Below are 18899 nucleotides of genomic sequence, written 5' to 3'. Positions count from 1 at the left end.
TGTAGTTCCTAATCTTATCGGCCTAGAAAATCGCAGCTTTACATTTCCCGCTGGTCTTAGTACACAATATAACTACAGAAGAGTCAAGTTTTAAATAGGACAAATATTGAAACTCGTTGGTCATTTTTGAACGCGATGCTATATTGGTCTCATAGCATTCAATTATCTATGCTAAGCTATGATAATTCAGAAACAAAAAGCATTCCAACAAAGTTTGCCTTCATTTTATTTAAAAGCACATTATGTTTACAAAATGGCATCTATACACAAACACAAAACAAGACAAATAAAGATACCATAAAATATTCTCAACATTTCAAGACAGAGACGTCTGTCTCCAAGATGACAGATACTGGGTACAGGGGAAGGTCAAGACATAGGCTCTGACTAGGCCTGACTGGAACAGATGTTGCTTTACTTCACAGTAAATTTACTCTGATCTGGAGGGACTGGATCTGAACTGGCCAGTGGAATGTCTCTATTTCTTTATATCAGTAATGCTGTGTTGTAGATCTATTGGCATTTCTTCTTCAGATTTACATAGTTGTGGGAGGGAGGCTATTGTTTTCACCATGCTGGGGCCGTGTTTGCAAGTCGTCTCATTCGCCTGAAACAAAAAAAGTTTGATATGAGAACTAAAATAGCCACAAGACCTCCTATATCTGTACAGAGTAGTATTATTGGTCTAATAGCATTAATAGTTTGTCATTGACATATGTGACCCTGGACCACAAAACCAGTCTTAAGTCGCTGGGGTATATTTGTAGCAATAGCCAAAAATACATTGCATGGGTCAAAATTTTTGATTTTTCTTTTATGTCAAAAATCATTAAGAAATTAAGTAAAGTTTATGTTCCATGAAGATTTTTTGTAAAATTCCTACTGTAAACATATCAAAATGTAATTTTTGATTTGTAATATGCATTGTTAAGAACCTAATTTGGACAACTTTAAAGGTGATTTTCTCAGTCTTTTTGATTTTTTTGCATCCTCAGATTTCTGATTTCAAATAGATGTAGCTCAAATAGATGTAGCTCAAATATTGTCCTATCCTAACAAACCATATATCAATAGAAAGCTTATTTATTGAGCTTTCATATGATGTATAAATCTCAGTTTTCAAATTTAACCTTATGACTGGTTTTGTGGTCCAGGGTCACATATGGCTTGTCTTTCTAAAAGGTACACCTCTGCTATGGGGCAAAACCATATCTTAAAGTGATAGTTTACCCAAAAATGAAAATTACCACATGATTTACTCACCCTCAAGCCATCCTAGACGTATATGACTTTCTTCTTTTAGATAAATAAATTAATGAAAAAATTAAAGCTTTATATATAATATAACTCTAGTCATATACACCTAGGATGGTTGAGGGTGAGTAAATCATGGGGTAATTTTCATTTTTGTGTGAAGTGAGAAAGCTAATTCTCTTACCTTGTGTTTCTGTCCTGGTCCCTGATCTTCTTCTCCATCTCAGCATCTGTCAGTGTCTCCAGCAGTGGACACCACTGGTCAGCATCACCTGTGTTTCGGATGGCAATCTCCACCGTGGGGAGAGGGTTCTCACTACAAAAAGACAAAACACAACATGTCAGACCTATTTCAGAGACAAATGGTTCTTTTGAGTCAGATCTTTTCTTGTAGTTTCACAATACTGGGCGAAAAAATTTGTCTTCCACTCAGAGGAAGGCCGTGATCCTTTTGATCAGTTTTGTAATGTCCCAGACATGAGACACTGTCTGAAAACATGTCCAACTTGGAGAAAGTTCACATTTGTATGCAAGTTCAAGTTGTGAACATTTTCCTATGCCCTTTATCATATAAATGGAAAAACATATAAATGAGTCAAACAAATTTTCTCTGCATACAATATGAGGGCTATATTTGCCGTTTTATCAACAGCAATTTTAAAATGCACCAACACTTCATTTTTTTTTTTTTTTAACCATATTTTATCTTACTCGGTGACCCTTAAAAATGATTTATACTAAGCTGGACTGTGACTAAGTATTCTTTAAAAGTTCACTCCCAGAATAAATAAGAAATGAATAATTTTTTTGAGAAAAACATTCCAGGAAATTTCTCCATATAGTGCATGGCCAACAGGTTGAAGGTCCAAATTGCAGTTAAATGCAGCTTCAAAGGCCTCTACACATTTCCAGCCGAGGAATAAGGGTCATATCCAGCGAAACGATCTGCCATTTTGTAAAAAAAACAAACAAAACAGATTTATATATTTTTTTTAACCACGAATGCTAGTCTTACACTAGCTCTGCGATTTGCAACTGTATCTTGACGCATTCCGTAATCCCGTTGGAAAAGTCATGCGTTAGTTAGTTCTTCATCTGTGTGCTTTGGTTCAGAAAGGTAGGGAAGGCAAAAAACTTGTTTCTCCTTCAACTTCAATATCATCTGACGTCGTTGTCTTACCTTTCTTCTGAATGCTGTTTCACTTTCTTCGCATGTTTGCTTTGTTAAATACTGGGTTGGTACTTCCACCTACGTCACACATGACCTTTTAAAACGTGACTACGAGCTAGTGCAAGATGAGCATTTGTGCTTAAAAAGTATAGAAACTTTTTTTTTTTTGTAGAAAATAGCCGATCATTTCGCATTTATTCCTGGGCTGGAATTGTGTTGAGCCCTTTGAAGCTGCATTGAAACTGCAATTTGGACCTTCAGCCTGTTGGACAGCACTGAAGTCCACTATATGGAGAAAAATCCTGGAATGTTTTTCTCAAAAACCTTCATTTCTTTTCAACTGAAGAAAAAAAGACATCTTGGATGACATGGGGGTGAGTAAATTATCAGTAAATTCTTATTCTGGAAGTAAACTAATCCTTTAATAAAGGAATTGAGTGTGTGCGCGTGTGCACAAGTCTGAACCTGAAGGCGTAGGTCCTCTGATGCCAGCTGAGCTGGCCACGTATGCTGTATGCGATAGTGGTGACAAACTCTCCTCCCAGGCCCAGTTCAGAGCACAGCTTCAGAGCAAACTTCTCAGGAGAGTTCTCCTTCTCAGACATGTCCCATTCAAACTGGTCCACCAGAGATATGTTCCCAACATGGATGTTTAACTACAGAATAATAACAACATTATAATGATAATACTGTATATACACTGCCAATCAAAAGCTTGGGGTTTAGAAAATGTATAAAAACGGCATACATTTATTTCAGCAAGGATGCATATCTTATTATCATATATATAATCTTTGCACCACAGAAACACATTTAAATTAAATTGTTTTCAATCTTATGTTTCCATGCATACCACCAGATGGTAAAATAACTGAGTAATGAGAGTTAGTGTTACATCTGTTTAAAGATGGAACTACTGAAATCAGGGTGACTTCATAGAATGGGTGTACCTTGATGATGACTCTCTGGTCCATCTGCTCATCCAGTATGCTGTCTGTGGGATAGGACTCTATCTGCTGCCTGATGGCAGAGGCAATGGCTGGAACAAAGGTCAGTGGGCTCAGATCCAGATCGTCGCAAAGAATTTCAGCAAACATCTCCGGAGTCATCAGCTTCTCTGTTGGGTCAAAGGGAAATAAAGTGAGTTCAAGTTCAGGCTATTGTATAATGTGGAAAAAAAAGTCAATGAATGCTGCTCAGTAGGGTTGGGTCGATAGACGATGCCATCGTCCATCGCCGATGGCCGATAGACATCACGATGCTAAGCCGGCATCGCGATCCTCCGCACTTGTTTCACGTTAGACATTGTACGATGCCAAATTGGTCGACATCACCCAACCCTAGTGCTCAGGAACTATGTAAGGGGTTCTACCATTCATGTTCCATGTGAAAGCATCACGCAGCTTCTGCCCGTCAATCTCCATGTCCAGTCGGATGGGCACCAGGATCTCAGGTTGAGTTGCATTCTCATGGATGACCGCAGGGTCATGATCATCAAAGCTGTAATAGCACACATGCAGGAAACAAACACAGTAGGAAAACTTAAGCAGTGAAATTATACACAGGGGTAGGAGAAAACAACGTGATAAATAATTTGTGTAGGCTAAAAAAAAAAAACATTGTGATTATCTTTTTGTTGTTTATATTCTGTAGATTTTCTATCAGTGTAATAAAAGTTGTTTTCAGCAGTTTTTAGTACAAGTGCATTGTGGTAACTTGTCTGAATTGCAAAATAGGAAAATCATGGAGGTCCTTCTGGAACCTTAATGTCCCAACTGTTTAATGGTTTAAAAACAACAGTTTTTACAATTATGACTGCAAACACAAAGCATGGCAAGACTTCGACTGTGAAAAAATACCAGGCGAAAACCAAAAGTGAATGAAAGGGACAGTCAAACACCAAGAAGAATTGTGGATTGCACCAAGATAAACTGCCCTTGCTAGACAAATTTCTATTCACAGTCTTTGGAGAGTAAAGTGAGATGCAGATTCCCTCCTCCAAAATATCTCTAGCAAATGGAGACTATTCAGAAGTTGTAGGAATTTTTTCTTAGTAGGGTTCTACCGAAATAAAAATTCTTGGCCGAAGCCAAACAAAGTTAAACACTGGGCCGAAGGCTGATTACCTACACAGTTTTTCGTGTTTATTAAATTAAAATACTAACATTTATGAATGTTGACTTCCACGCCATTTCAGTGCAGATTTTCCTGGCGCTTTGGACTTTGAACCCTGGCTAATGAGCTCGTGCAGAGCTGTCAGAATACATACAATTTGTGCGTTTATTAGACAACATAACATTCTGTAGTTTATTTACTAATGCAATTTCAGTCATCATACAGTAACCAGCAACAACCACCCCTTTTCTCTTCTCATGGAAGACATGCGATGCAATACTCCTGCTGTCTGTGCTTGTAATGATTTTTGCATCTTTCGCAGACAGTTTTAAATGCTTCCACACTGCTGACTTGTTTGCTGCATTAGTGCACGTCTCTATTTGTTCGCTATAATTTATTCTGCCTTTTCACTTTTTTCACATTTGCTATTTTCGGTTAATTTCAGTTGCCGAACATTCGGCGCATGCCTAATTCTAAAGTTTGAAGCTAGATTAAAGTCAAATGGTGGTAAAAAAAAATTATAATAAATATATACTGTCTATTTCCCAGCTGTGTACATTACTACATCCAACCCCTTTATATATGCGTGTAGTGTTGTCAAAAGTCCCGGTACTTCGGTACCAAGTCGGTACTAAAAAAATTTAAATGTTACGGTTCCAGGTTTTCTTTAGTACCGGTGGTACCGACTATCCGGTCGACCCGGTTCTTGATCTAAAAGGTGCGCACTGCGCAGTTGCGCTCTCTTCGGCGTTGCTGCTGATGCGGTCGCTCTGAATCCACTTGTTGACAAGGAAGAGCCAGGCATGCTCCAAACATTTTCGATTTTCGGCTGAAGAAGGCGAACATCATATAGATCGTCTAGGTTCTCTCAAAAGAAGGAAACGCATCAAACTTAACAAAACATATTAATTTCATATTTAGAGCTTCTGTTAAAAACATTATTGCATATTTTAATTTGAATGTCGGATTGTAATGTAGTTAATCATTAGCATAAGCGGTTAACGCTAATATGCTGGGCCTTAGAACGATTTTGAGCTATTTAACGCTCCTATAATTTTTATTAGGGTAAAAGAAAAAAGAAAGATATGATATATGTACTATTTATACACACAAATGACCTGTTTATCCAAAATATGTGTGTTAAAGAATGTACAAATGTATCGTTAACAATGTTTATGTCCTTAATATCAGTCTGTCAGAAAACGTTCTTGGCTGGATAACTCTAGCAGGTTTATAAAGCTTTTTATTATTAAATATGAACGCAGTTTGGATTAAATAAAGTACAGTCAAATAAAACACGTTTGATCTTCAGTTTAGTTTTGTCATACTTTACAATAAGATCAAATTCATGCATTATCTAACAAACTTAAGTGAACAATATATTTTTACAACATTAATTCAAAATGTTTTTCAATACAAACACGTGATCATTCATGTTTGTTCATGTTTAACAGTTTAACACGATTTTATGGATTAGTAAATGTTGAAATGAGCCTAACCTTAAGAAGAATAATTGCCATATAGCTACTGTTTTTTTTTTTTGTAAGGTCATGTTGTCTAACAAATGAAATCATATTGTAAAGAGTTTTCAATACTGCAGTTTCTATCTGTGATAGACAGTTAACTTAATATATGTAATCTTATCTAAATTTATTATAAAAACTGAGGTTTGTTATTTACTGAAAATTTATATTTTTGCTGGTGTCAATGATCTAATGTTGCATCTGGTCAGACTTAGCCCACTGCTTTACTTAAATGTATTATATTTTCTTTTTACAGCTGCAGATTGAGGAAGATCATGAAACACCCCAGCAAACTCTAAAACAGACAACAGTACAGATGTTTTTAGAAGCAGCAGAAACAAACTTTTGGATGAAGCTTGTGTACATTTTTTGAATGTCTGTAATTTATTTAGTTGTTATTTAATTATTAAAATGTTTACAATCCTTGAAATACTTTTATTACTTGGAAAAACCTGAAACTAAATTTAGATAAGTATAACGAATGACATTGGTTTTTGCACATTTTATTTTTCTGTAACTTTATTAATAAAAAAATAGTGTGTTGTTCAATTAATGTTATTGTGTTTTACTTTGGTACCGAAATTGGTACCGAGAACCGTGGATTTTCACTGGTATTGGTACCGAATACTGAAATTTTGGTACCGTGACAACACTATATGCGTGTGTGGGTGGGTCATTTTAAGCAGGCAAAAAAAAAATTCTTACCAGAGCGGGAAGGTCCTTTTTTTGTCACGTCCCAGTCGATTGCGGTTGATGGTGGTGGAACAAGGAACAGCATCCAAGTGATGGGAACTGTTGGGAAGAGTGGGCACCCACTGACTGTTTCTCTTGGCTTTCTGCTCCCTGTGAAAAAAAACATGGGTTAATCAGCCAATGTGCTGTAATGCAACTACAGCTGGACAAAAAATTATCTTGTAATAAACAGAAACAGACTTTAAAGGGATGGTTCGCCCAAAAAATCTAATTTTGTTATTAATTACTCTCCCTCATGTCATTCCAAAACATAAAACCTTTGTTCATCTTGGGAACACAAATTAAGATATTTCTGATGAAATAGAAGATTTCTGTGATGCCCCACAGACAGCCAGGGTCCTAGCATATTCAAAGTCCAGAAAGGTACCAAAAACATCTACAAAATAGTCCATGTGACATCACTGGTTCAACCATCATTTTTTAAAGCTTGTGAATACTCTCTGTTGCGCAAAAAAATAAAAAATAAATAACTTCATCCAACAATTCTCCATTTTGGAGAGTATCACAACACTTTCTGGACCTTAAACATGGTAGGCTGTCTATGAAGGGTCAGAGAGCTCTCGGTTTAAATCTAAAATATCTTAATGTGTTCTGAAGACAAACAAAGAACTTACCAGTTTGGAACAATATGAGGGGGAGTAATTAATGACAGATTTTCATTTTTAGCTGAACTATCCCTTTAAGAGACATTTACATAATATAGTTTATCTCTTGCAACAGAGGAATGGAGAACCTCTGTAATGACCATGTTTAAATGTGAAGCATATATGAATGCATTTTCTTTATCAAAGGTGGAAATGCTTTACCTGAGATAGGCTGGAGGTTCAGTGCTGATGGACACGGCCTTGTACTTCTCGTCATGTCCCTCAAAAATCTCCTCTACTTCTGAGGCCTTCAGCAGCGTCACACTGGTGGCTAAAGTGGTGTAACCGTGATCTAACACAAAACATTGCTTATACTGTAAGATAGAAAGTGCCATTTCCAGCTTACTTTAACCCTTTTAGATCCTCAGACCCTTTATCAAATGTTTACAGTGAATTCAACACTTACCGTGAGATGATGCTACTATCTTCTTTCTCTCCTCTACAGTCGCTAGTCTTCTTGAGAGTGATGGGTAGCGCTTATATAAAGACCCTCTGAACATACGCAAGTAATTCCCCACCTAGACATAGACACATGATGGAAAATAGATAAGTTAGAGGACTGACTAAATATTTAGCCGTAGGTCTGTCAGTGACTGTACGCTTTATTTCTGGTAAACTATCTTGTTAAATACAACAATACAACTAACGTTACACCGCAAAGGCTAGCTCTATACTTGATGTGTAAAACGCCGGGACTGATTTCTTTCAATGAATCTTCAGTCAGTTAGCGATCTTATCGCAATCGACAACAATCCTAGCTTGCTAGCTGATGCATTAGCACTCAATGAAAAACAATATACGCTTCATACAAACAAAAATCCTCTAAAAAAGATTAGTGCGTTGAATTACACACCTCTGACCCAATCATGTAAAATTCTCCATCCTCCTCAAGTTGGAATTTAATAGGTTTCTGTCCGTATGTTTTGCTTAACGCCATGTTGAACGTTAGCGCGACCCGTTCGGTTGAACATGCGTATTAGAGAGCAACCGATATGTCTGGCGCAGGACAATGACGTATGCGTGCTCCGAAGGCTTTAGGAAATGCATTAAAAACTTGTTTTTGATTATTCAACTATATCTAAAAACAATTCTATGTTGAAAAAATCAGAAAGGTATAAAACATGTTGATGTTTGTTGTTATTAAACCGCTGTTATAGTACCCCCTGGCCGTATTTGTGATTTCATTTAAATCAGTAGGCTAAATAAGAGAGAGAATGGATTTCTAAATAAGCTCACTCAAATTGATACCTATATTCATTTATAAATAATAAATACTTTTATTGATATTAAATATTGATTGCATATTTTGCTGTCCCTGTTAAAGGGAACCCCAGTTAAGAAGTGTATGTCTTAAAATAATATAAATTATGTCTCTTACTGAAATATGTAGCAGAAAATCCATGAAAGACTTCACATCGTTTTATACTTATTTTGGACTATGAGGGGCGCCATTATTTCGATGATGTGAAATGGTTGCAACCTGAACCAGCTAACGATTTTTGGTTCCCAGAACGTTCCCGGAACATTACTCTTTGGTTCCCAGAACGTTCCCGGAACGTTCCCAAGAACATATATTGGTTAGCCAGGAAAGTTTTCTTTACGTAAATAGAACGTTTCCTTTAGGTTAGGGGAACGTTCTGGGAAGCTACTGGGAATGTTCCGGAACATTCTCTTTAGATTAGGGGAACATTCCAGGAACGTTCCAGCAACGTTCTAAGAACGTTCCCAGTAGGTTCCCAGAACGTTCCCCTAACCTAAAAGGAACATTCTATTTACGTAAAGAAAACTTTCCTGGCTAACCAGTTGGGACAGTTCTAATTATGTTCCTGGAAGGTTCCCCGAAAGTTCTCTGATGGTTCCCAGAACGTTCTCCTAACCTCTTCACTCAGGTACCGCTTCTGTATGTCAACACTCCCGTGTCCCGGAGTAAGCGGCATGGAAGGCGGACGGATGTGGATCTCAACAATCACTAAAATTAATTTAATTTTATAACCTAAAAAGAACCTTCCCAGAATGTTCCCTGCAGGTTATTTTTAGGTTATAAAATTAAACCAAAAAATAACCTGCAGGTAACGTTCTCTGAACGTTAATTATATGTTATTACAAAAAGAACCTACACGGAACGTTCTGGGAACGTTCTTTATAGGTTATTAAAAAGAGAACCTACAGGGAACGTTCTTAGAACGTTCTCATTTGGTTCCCGAAAAAATAACCAAATGGGAACCATATGGGAACGTTAGGGGAACGTTCTGTGTTTGCTGGGGAGCTACTAGTCTCAGCCTCAGATGTCACGCCCACGGAACATTGGCTAAACGTCTGATGCATATGGTACGCTTAACTGCAAACACTTCAGGAATATCGAAGTCGTCATCTTATTAGTTGAATTTGATCGGATTTCCGGGAGACGTGAGTGTCGCGTTTATTTTCGGTCCGCCGGGAAACAAAGCGCAGACTGATTTACTCGCGTTTTGCTAAAAGATGCTAATGCAGATGCCATTGTTGTTATACACATTTGCGATGTTCGCAAATAAATTACTGACATACAGCTTGTTCTCCCTCTTCTTCGTTAACATTCAATGCTGGTTATTTCAGTGACTGACTTGTTGCACCCCAGTCTGTTGTTGTGGGGACATTTCCACGCACCGAAACGTGACTCTGAACGAAACGAACTGTGATTGGTTGTTTGACATGTCGGTCAAACGTCCTTATGGGTGGGCCTTGGCCAATGAAAGCTGCTATGAATTCTAGACCTTCAGCCATCAGTCTGAAGGTCTGGCTATGCGAGACTAGGGAGCTACTGGTTTTATCTGTTGCTATTTTTACTGCAACACAACACAGAAAAAAAATTATACAATGCAACATTTTGTGGCTTTTAGTTGTAATTTTCAGTCAAAGGGCAACAAGAGAATTGATGTAAGTCTTCACTGCTTTTCCTAGTGATAAGAAGAGGAGCAAAGAATGAGACGATGCCTGTGGACGAGTAAAACTTCTAAAAGACCCGCGTCTTTGTTCTTTCCACTTTGGCCCTGATGCATTTGAGGCTTTTAGTAGACAACAGCTACTGAAAGAGCTTACAAATGGCAGAAACAAGAAATGCTAGATGCCATCCTGACAGGATGTAAACATGCTGAGGCTTGTCATGACGCAACAGCTACTGAAGGAGTTTCTAAGCATGGATTTCAGTCGATATTCAGAGCATTTAGACTCCTTGTGGGGAAAAATTTATGGTACAACATTTGGTTCTATAAGTTTTTTTTTCTGAGTTGTGTATTCTGAATTGTTTTGTGGTAAAAATGCAACCATTTTACGTCATAATGGTGCACCCCAGACCAAAATATGTTTAAAACTATGTGGATTTTTTAAAAGCGTAAATCTTTTACAGGTTTTCAATGTATTTTAGTAAGAGACATCTGTACATTATATTAAGCCATACATGTCAATTTCATATGAAAAATCAACATTGTTTTCCATGTAATGATTGTATTTGTAGTATACTCGTTAAATAAGCAAATTTGTGACTAAATAAATGTTTCGGAAAAGCAAAATACAGTGACTTGTAATAATTATAATAATGCCATCAACTAGTTTTTAATCCCTTATATTTGAATATGTCTGTAAATGAGACATGGTTTATGTAGATGGAATCAAAAAACACAGAAGCGTCAAGTACTGGGGTCTCAGCGCCCCCACATTTATTTGTAAGTTTTTTAAAAATGTAGTGCTTGTTTGTACATACAAAGGTGCATTATTAATCATCTTCACAACAATACAATTATAAATAAAACAATTGTAAACTTATAAATAAATAAAAATGGGGCAATGGCACCAACTGGAATTCAACATTCAAACTTTGACATTAACATTCAGAGTTAGATTCAGACATACAAAAGGGTAAAAAGGAGAGAAAAACATACAAAATGAAGTCTGGATATGGTACATTTGTTGAGTTGAGTGACAAGCCGCAGGCAGGAATATTTCACTTCACGTTTATGGCTTCCAGACAGCATGTTTGTCAAGGAGACATAGTAACAGTGAAATCACTATTGGCATATATTTTCTCCATGCATTTTGATCGTTTCATAAATTTTAAATTAAGCACGATTTATATTTTGTTCCAGTTCAGCTATATAGTTGGCATAGTAGCAGAAAACCACCAACACTTGGTGTGTTTCTTTCATTGTATTACAATATAAATTCCTCTCTATCATTTCTCTCAAACGAAAACACACTCACACACACACAAACATCTCTCCTGATAGCAACAAAATTCCCTCAAACTTTCTGCTCATCATATTAGAGCACATGGTAAGAAAGCACTGATGGATATAATTCACAATGCAAAAAAGGCTTAGCAGGGTGAAGCCACTCACAGTGTTTGGTACAAAAAAGCCTTTCTGTAGTTACAGCGTTCTATAATGTGAAACACAGAGAGAGGCCAGTTGCAAATAAAAGAGAACGGCTTTGGCATTGATATTTTCTAAGACTTATATAACAACATTTGCATTTTATATGCACTAATAAGCACAAATAATGTATTTATGGTTATTTAATAACCACAAATAACAGTGTAAATCCTGCAGCTCAGACGTGTCATCTCCTCATGCTCAAATGTGACTTTAACCAAGTCGCTTAGCAGTCAAAAGAGAATCTTTTAGTCTTGAATGATCCGATTATTGCCTGAAAGGTTAGTTTCAGTTTGTAATCAGTTACAGGAAAACAGGCAAGCTAAACTGGCAGCAGCAACAGTCAAAACAGCCATGTAAACGAACAAAAAGCAAACAAAAGACTATACACTTTACATAGTTTGTACTGTACATGTAATACTGTAGCTATACCATTAGACTGTGTTAGCAAATTTTGCTATTGAGTCCGAAGGGAGAGTCTGTTTGAAAATGAATCATTAGAAAATCCACGTTGAATGTGAAAAGGACCAAGGACCACATCAGCTCTTCAAACTGCTCTCCTGTGTTCAGGACCTTTCTAAAGTGCTTGAAATGTCTTTGTTTAGTGTGCTCATGCATGAACGACTGCATTTGTTAAATGCTGCTCACACACAGTGTGCCTCTTATGTGCAGTCTTAAGGCAAACCTTGTAAGAACCACAGTGGTCCTCCTGTGCCTGTCGCATAGTCCGAAGGGACAGGAAACACAGGGACAGCTTCCTGCAAGAAGCAAGCAGCTCAATAATGCAGTACATCCATTGGATAAAAGATCCAGATAATACTGTACGGGTTAATAAAGTGACTCTTGGTGATCTCCAACAGCTTCAGGTTTGTTTTCAGAAGAAACCCTTGGGTATTTTGAGGCCTTTCTGCTTCATGCGTGGTAGAGTTAGACTCGGGGAGCTCTTCGAGCGGCAGGTTTTGGGGGTGCCACGTTTTCGCAGCAAGAAGTCGTAGTTGGCAGATGAGTTCATGGCGTAGAAAACGTTTCCGTTATCTGGGATTTTTAGCTCTGTGGAGGACAAAGAATTAAGGTTAGAGATGTCAACAAGCTTAAAGGATTAGTTCACTCCAGAAATTAAATTTCCTGATAATTTAGTCATCCCTATCAAGTCTTTCTTGAAAGTTTTTGAGAAAAAAGCATTCCAGGATTTTTCTCCACATAGTGGACTTTAATGGGGAATAAGCGAGTTGAAAGACCAATTTGGAGTTTCATTGCAGCTTCAAAGGGCTCTACACAATCACAGCCGAGGAAACGATCGTTGATTAGCTAAAAAAATAAAAATATATATACTTTTCAACCACGAATGCTTGACTTAGTCTCGTTGGAAAGGTCACTTGTGCAAGGAAAGTTAAATGCCCTTCACAAAAAAAGTAAAACAACAATATTTGGCAATTTTGAAGTTGGAGGAGAAAATGAGATGAAGTTTTCCACTCTACCCTACCTTTTTGAAGTACTAATCATGCGTGACCTTTCCATAGTGATTACGTAATGCGTGAAGTCGTAGACTAGTGCAAGATGAGCACGTGTGGTTAAAAAGTATATAAATTTTTATCATTTTGAGAAAATGACCAATCGTTTCGGTAGATAAGACCCTTATTCCTCTGCTGGTATCGTGTACAGCCCTTGGAAGCTGCATTGAAACTGCAATTTCAATCAAATGGATTGAAACTTTCAATCCATTGGCCACCATTTGAAGTCCACTATATGGAGAAAAATCCTGGAATGTTTTCCAGGAATTTCTTTGCGACTGAAGAAAGAAAGACATGAACATCTTGGATGACATAGGGGTGAGTAAATAATCAAAAAACTATAATTAAGAAAGGAACTAAACCTTTAATTTGGAATTGAAAATACCATCAAACTCTGATCAGGATTTTTTTGAAAATTTTTATGAAATCTGAGAGCTTTTTGACCCTGCATAGGCAGAATTTTATTGATGTCCTTACTAGCATTCTGCCTTAAATGTGGTAGTTGTGTTGCTGTCTATGCAGGGTCAGAGAGGTCTCGCAATTCATCAAAAATATCTTAATTTGTGTCCCGAAGTCTTGCAGGTTTGGAATGACATTGCAGTGATTAATTAATGACAAAATCTTGGGTGAACTATCCCTTTAAATATATATAAAAAAGCATCAGACACTGACAAATTAAACTGATAATGTATCAATACATCCCTAAAAAGAACAAGCCCTTTGATATTTCCAGCCCCAACTTCCAGTTTCAGGTTTTTACCTTTATGCTTGGAGACCCTCTGTAACAGCTCATAGTCTTCTGGCTTGTCGTGGTCTAGGTTGTGCTTGGCCATGGCTTTCCTAATGACACCCGGGGTTTTGTCCTGGCTAGTTACCTGAAAAACATGATCATCAAGATTAAATTTACTACTACCTCAGCAACTTTTCTTCATTATATGCTACCATATACCACAAAACCATAAGTAGCGCGGGTTTATTTGTAGCAATAAGCAGTAATGCATTGTATGGGTTAAAATTATCAATTTTTCTTTTATGCCAAAAACCATTAAGATATTAAGTTAAGATCATGTCCCATGAAGATATTTTGTACATATCCTACCATAAACATATTAAAACTTAATTTTTGATTAGTAATATGCATTGCTAAGAACTTAATTTGGACAACTTTAAAGGCAATTATCTCAATATTTGTATTTTTTTGCACCCTCAGATTCCAGATTTTCAAACAGTTGTATCTCGACCAAATATTGTCCTATTCTAACAAACCATACATCAATGGAAAGCTTATTTATTCATCAATTCATAAATACATTGACTCTTATGACTAGTTTTGTGTTCCAGGCTAACATATATCTCACATAATGTCTCTCACTCACCAGGATGCTCTTATACATGTTGCCGTTGTCCGTGTCAAGACTGACTCTGATTATGCAGCAGTCATTCACCTGCTGGTTGTACAGCGGCAGGGATAGAGACGAGTAGTCAGAGACACCAGACACTGACCGTTTGTGAAAATGGAAGGTCTGCCCTGTGGAGGTGGAGACTGAGGACGAAGAAGAGGAGGTGGAGCTGCTGCAGCCAGACTCCAAACCCAAGCCTGACACAGACGCCTCAAAAGATGAAGGAGTAGACGACTCCCAAAGCTGGCAAACATAGGAATGAATACATTTAAAGCTCATAAAAGCAAGTATTATAATTTATTTTAAATGATCAAAACATGCTCAAGAAAATGCAAATACCTTGGAAGAGGAATCAGATGCAAGCTCTCCTGTATCTGAGGTTGATGTTGAATGTTTCACAGTTGGCGTGGACGTCTGGAGAAAGATTTAATTTATATATTACATTTTTTTTTCTTATATATTTATACATACACTACCAGTCAAAATAGTGTTTAATGTTTTTTTTTAAAGAAGTCTCTTCTGCTCACCAAGCCTGCATTTATTTGACCCAAAGTACATCAAAAATTAAATTCTGAAATATTTTTCTTATTTAAAATATTTAAACATATTTTAAAATGTAATTTATTCCTGAGATTTATCTAAATTTTTAGTACTGGTATATATTGCATTACTGGCAGAATTTCAATTCTTAATGCTTGATAAGCATACAATACAGCCTTACTCTTTGACTTCCTGATTCTGGGGAGTTCAGCAGGCTGAGACACGTCTCGTCTGCCTCTGAGCCGCTGGATCCCGCTGAGGTAAGGCTGAGGGAATCTGCTCCATCTTTGAAGCTGTCTTTGAACTGGCTTAAGCGGGGCTGCTCAAAGGACTTGGAGTGTGACGTCCCTGCGCTGCTGTACCCTGACTCCTCGCTCATGCGTTTGATGATACCCCCGTTCTTTTTGCACACTGACTCAGATGGTGGCTCGATGTCACAGGACATAGAGTAGCTGAAACAGAAAAGTCACCACAGATTTTAAATACATAAAATAGCTTAAATTTCTATCTCTAGCAAATCTCTCTCAAATCATTTGTTTTCACTTTGCCTTTCTCACCTGTCAGTCTCTGTGAGTCTCTCCACCCTCTTGAACCATTCAATGAAGCGTTGGTTTTTGGTGAAGTTGTAATAATTGCAGGTCAGCTGCAACAACTTGATCTGAGCGATCACTTCAAATTCCTAAACAAATAAACAAAAACAATGTACTTTGTTGATTTTAATTTATTTTATTTACTTATGTATACAAGTATTATTAAAAAAAATAAAAATAATAAAAAAAGGTTTCCTCTTAAAACTGAAAAAGTCGTTATTTGAATATAATGCTATTTGAATAAAGTCGTTATTTTCGTTTCTTTGCGCATCGAAGGTTCATAACATTAAGGCTGAACCACTTTTATCGATGTCGTAACTACCTTTCCAGGCCTTGAATGTGTCAGTTGTGTTGCTGTCTATGCAGAGTCAGAAAGCTCTCAGATTTCATCAAAAATATCTGAATTTGTGTTCCGAAGATGAATGAAGGTCTTACGAGTTTGTAACAACATTTAGGTGAGTAATTAATGACAGAATTTTAAATTTGGGTGAACTATCCCTGTAAGACCAAGAATGATAACTATATCAGCCCCCACAACAATGGGTTATAACAGCCTGGATATTTTACAGTTGAAGTCAAAAGTTTACATACACCTTGCAAAATCAACAAAACATTAATTAATTTACCAAAATAAGAGGGATTGCTCACTGATGCTTCAGAAGGAAACACGATAGATTAAGAGCTGGGGGGTTAAAACTTTTTGAATTTGACGATCAGGGTAAATTTAACTTATTTTGCCTTCTGGGACATATGTGACCCTGGACCACAAAACCAGTCTTAAGTCGCTGGGGTTTGTTTGTAGCAATAGCCAAAAATACATTGCATGGGTCAAAATTTTTTATTTTTCTTTTATGCCAAAAATCATTGAGAAATTAAGTTCATGTTCCATTAAGATTTTTTGTAAAATTCCTACTGTAAACATATCAAAATGTAATTTTTGATTAGTAATATGCATTGTTAAGAACCTAATTTGGACAACTTTAAAGGTGATTTTCTCAGTCTTTTTGATTTTTTTGCATCCTCAGATTTCTGATTTCAAATAGATGTATCTCAGTCAAATATTGTCCGATCCTAACAAACCATACATCAATAGAAAGCTTATTTATTTATTATCTCAGTTTTGTAAAATTTAACCTTATGACTGGTTTTGTGGTCCAGGGTCACATATGTAAGTATATTCTGTAGCTTCTGAAGGGCATTACTAAATTAAAAAAATATGACATTTAGGCAAAATAAGGAAAATGAACACATCTTCATTCTGTTCAAAAGTTTTCACCCCTGGCTCTTAATGCATTGTTTCCTTCTGGAGCATCAGTGAGTGTTTGAACCTTCTGTAATAGTTGCATATGAGTCCCTCAGTTGTCCTCGAAGAACAGCGGCCATTTAACTGTTTAGGACTCAAGAACAACTATCACTAAACAAAAAACCACAGCTGTGGATCATCCTGGCAAAACCAAAGTATAACAAATCAAGTGTATGTACAGTTTTGTACTGAGTCATTTTTATAAATTCAACTATCATTTTCTCATGTGGACTATATGTAAACGTCTATTATGTGAAATATCTTATTCAGGTCAGTACTGAAATAAAAAAATAACATGTATTTTGTATGATCCCTCATATTTAGGTAAAATAATATTTTGCAGAATCTGCAAGGTGTATGTAAACTTTTGACTTGTGCTCTTAACTAAAAATGACTTGTGACTTCCTCTGTGACTCACCTTCCTTCTCTTCTCAAAGTTGATCAGCCCAACCTGAAAAAAATATATTTTTTGTGAGAACCAAAAGAATATTTCCTAATTACTAAAAATATGACAGAGCTCCACTAAACTCTCACCTCAAGATGGTCTTTCATAGCAGTATCCAACATGACTAGATCAGTGAGAAAAGTGCCAAGGTATGGAATAGTTCCTTGTACAACACCCTAAAAAGCAGGAAGAAGAAAAAAGACACAAAATACATAAATAAATAAACAGACAATTTAGAATTTCCATTCAGGACAGTTTCTTGTGAGCTCTACGAATGGCCATATCTAACCTGTTTTGACCATAAGAGGGCACTGTTGCTCAATAAATAGCAAGTTCAACTGACATTACGTGAGGTTTATTCCTGTACATACCATGTCTCTTTGCTGCTGGTGTCTTCTCTGGGCTCCTTTGTGGTTAATTTCGACGATGGCAGATTTGGATGTGCCCTCCTGTGGAGACATCAGTTTCAAATCGTCATTTTGGGTTTCAAAAGGGAAAGCATTTACACTGACGCAGAATTAGCAGCAGTGTAACCTGAAGGCAGATAAGGCTGTCAAAGTGGAATCTTAAGACTGTACTGTCATGATATACCATGACGTAGAATGAACATGGTGTTTGACTGTATGGCGTTGATTGATAGTGCAAGCCAACACCCTGGGGAAGCCCTTAGGTATTAAGGAGGGGCGTTTATCTGACCATATATAAAGGCCTATGACATCATTCAAGGAATTCCCTCTTTATGAACAGCAGCAAATTCACATTTCTTTCCCCCAGCACACATACCAAGGATACCTTCCGGTGTTCTGTTGTAGTTTGCTCACTGATGTTGAATGTACGTAAAGGAAATCTTTCGTCAGACTCGGTTTCCTTTCATCGCGGGACAACTATTTTCAAGTTCTGAAAGTCACTTCTGTGGTGAAGATTTCTAGATAACATCAACACAACTGAATCTATTTTTATTCCTCACACTTTTTGAGTCACATTTGTGTCATGGAACGTCAGGTTGCCACAACAAGGTGAATCAGAGTCAATTTCAATAACAAAACATTTCAACACTTCAGTGTTTTTTGCCTTGTGGTTCAGTCAAAATATAAAACAAGATTGTTGTGTACGCTGTGTAAGACTGACTTTCAGAGAATGTACATTACTGTTCAAAAAGTTTGAGCGATTTTTAAATATCTTTGGGAGAAGTCTCTATGCTCACCAAGGCTGCATTAGTGCACTTATCTAATAAACAATACAGTAAA

General features: G+C 36.9%; 2 protein-coding genes across 4 annotated transcripts in view; both read right to left on the bottom strand.

Annotated features, from left to right (window-relative positions):
- Positions 1 to 209: 209 nt before the first annotated feature.
- Positions 210 to 8427, bottom strand: smarcb1a (SWI/SNF related BAF chromatin remodeling complex subunit B1a). 2 transcript variants are annotated; one of them, XM_073818636.1, is made up of 9 exons: positions 8314 to 8427; positions 7867 to 7978; positions 7623 to 7752; positions 6769 to 6906; positions 3798 to 3925; positions 3376 to 3542; positions 2891 to 3081; positions 1439 to 1570; positions 210 to 607 (listed from the first exon to the last, which is right to left on the bottom strand). In XM_073818636.1, the coding sequence occupies exons 1-9, from the start codon at positions 8395 to 8397 to the stop codon at positions 568 to 570; spliced, it is 1122 nt and encodes a 373-aa protein (XP_073674737.1). In that variant the 5' UTR covers positions 8398 to 8427; the 3' UTR covers positions 210 to 567. The 2 variants fall into 2 exon arrangements, with proteins under 2 accessions (XP_073674737.1, XP_073674738.1); XM_073818637.1 differs by having other exon boundaries at positions 7623 to 7731.
- Positions 8428 to 11122: 2695 nt separating this feature from the next.
- ralgds (ral guanine nucleotide dissociation stimulator) overlaps positions 11123 to 18899 on the bottom strand; it is a 34461-nt gene continuing 26684 nt past the window's right edge. For both annotated transcript variants that reach the window (XM_073818736.1, XM_073818735.1), the window contains exons 9-17: positions 18024 to 18101; positions 17742 to 17828; positions 17626 to 17658; positions 15872 to 15993; positions 15496 to 15766; positions 15114 to 15188; positions 14751 to 15017; positions 14135 to 14249; positions 11123 to 12913 (exon numbers count right to left, since the gene is read on the bottom strand). In XM_073818736.1, coding sequence (XP_073674837.1) covers positions 12738 to 12913; positions 14135 to 14249; positions 14751 to 15017; positions 15114 to 15188; positions 15496 to 15766; positions 15872 to 15993; positions 17626 to 17658; positions 17742 to 17828; positions 18024 to 18101 — 1224 coding nt within the window. In that variant the 3' untranslated portion in view covers positions 11123 to 12737. The remainder of the gene's footprint in view (positions 12914 to 14134; positions 14250 to 14750; positions 15018 to 15113; positions 15189 to 15495; positions 15767 to 15871; positions 15994 to 17625; positions 17659 to 17741; positions 17829 to 18023; positions 18102 to 18899) is intronic.

The sequence above is a fragment of the Garra rufa genome, chromosome 15 (assembly GCF_049309525.1).
Source record: "Garra rufa chromosome 15, GarRuf1.0, whole genome shotgun sequence".
Classification (NCBI taxonomy): Eukaryota; Metazoa; Chordata; class Actinopteri; order Cypriniformes; family Cyprinidae; genus Garra; species Garra rufa.
This window is presented reverse-complemented; position numbering and strand designations above follow the sequence as displayed.

Bases quoted from the DNA above. Each gene is read 5' to 3' on its own strand.
- smarcb1a (XM_073818636.1), bottom strand. From the start codon at position 8,397: ATGGCGTTAAGCAAAACATACGGACAGAAACCTATTAAATTCCAACTT. The intron at 7,753-7,866 runs GTAAGTGTTGAA...GTTTTGTGTTAG, and splicing joins GATAGTAGCATCATCTCACG to ATCACGGTTACACCACTTTA. The intron at 608-1,438 runs GTAAGAGAATTA...TTTTTGTTTCAG, and splicing joins GACCAGGACAGAAACACAAG to GCGAATGAGACGACTTGCAA.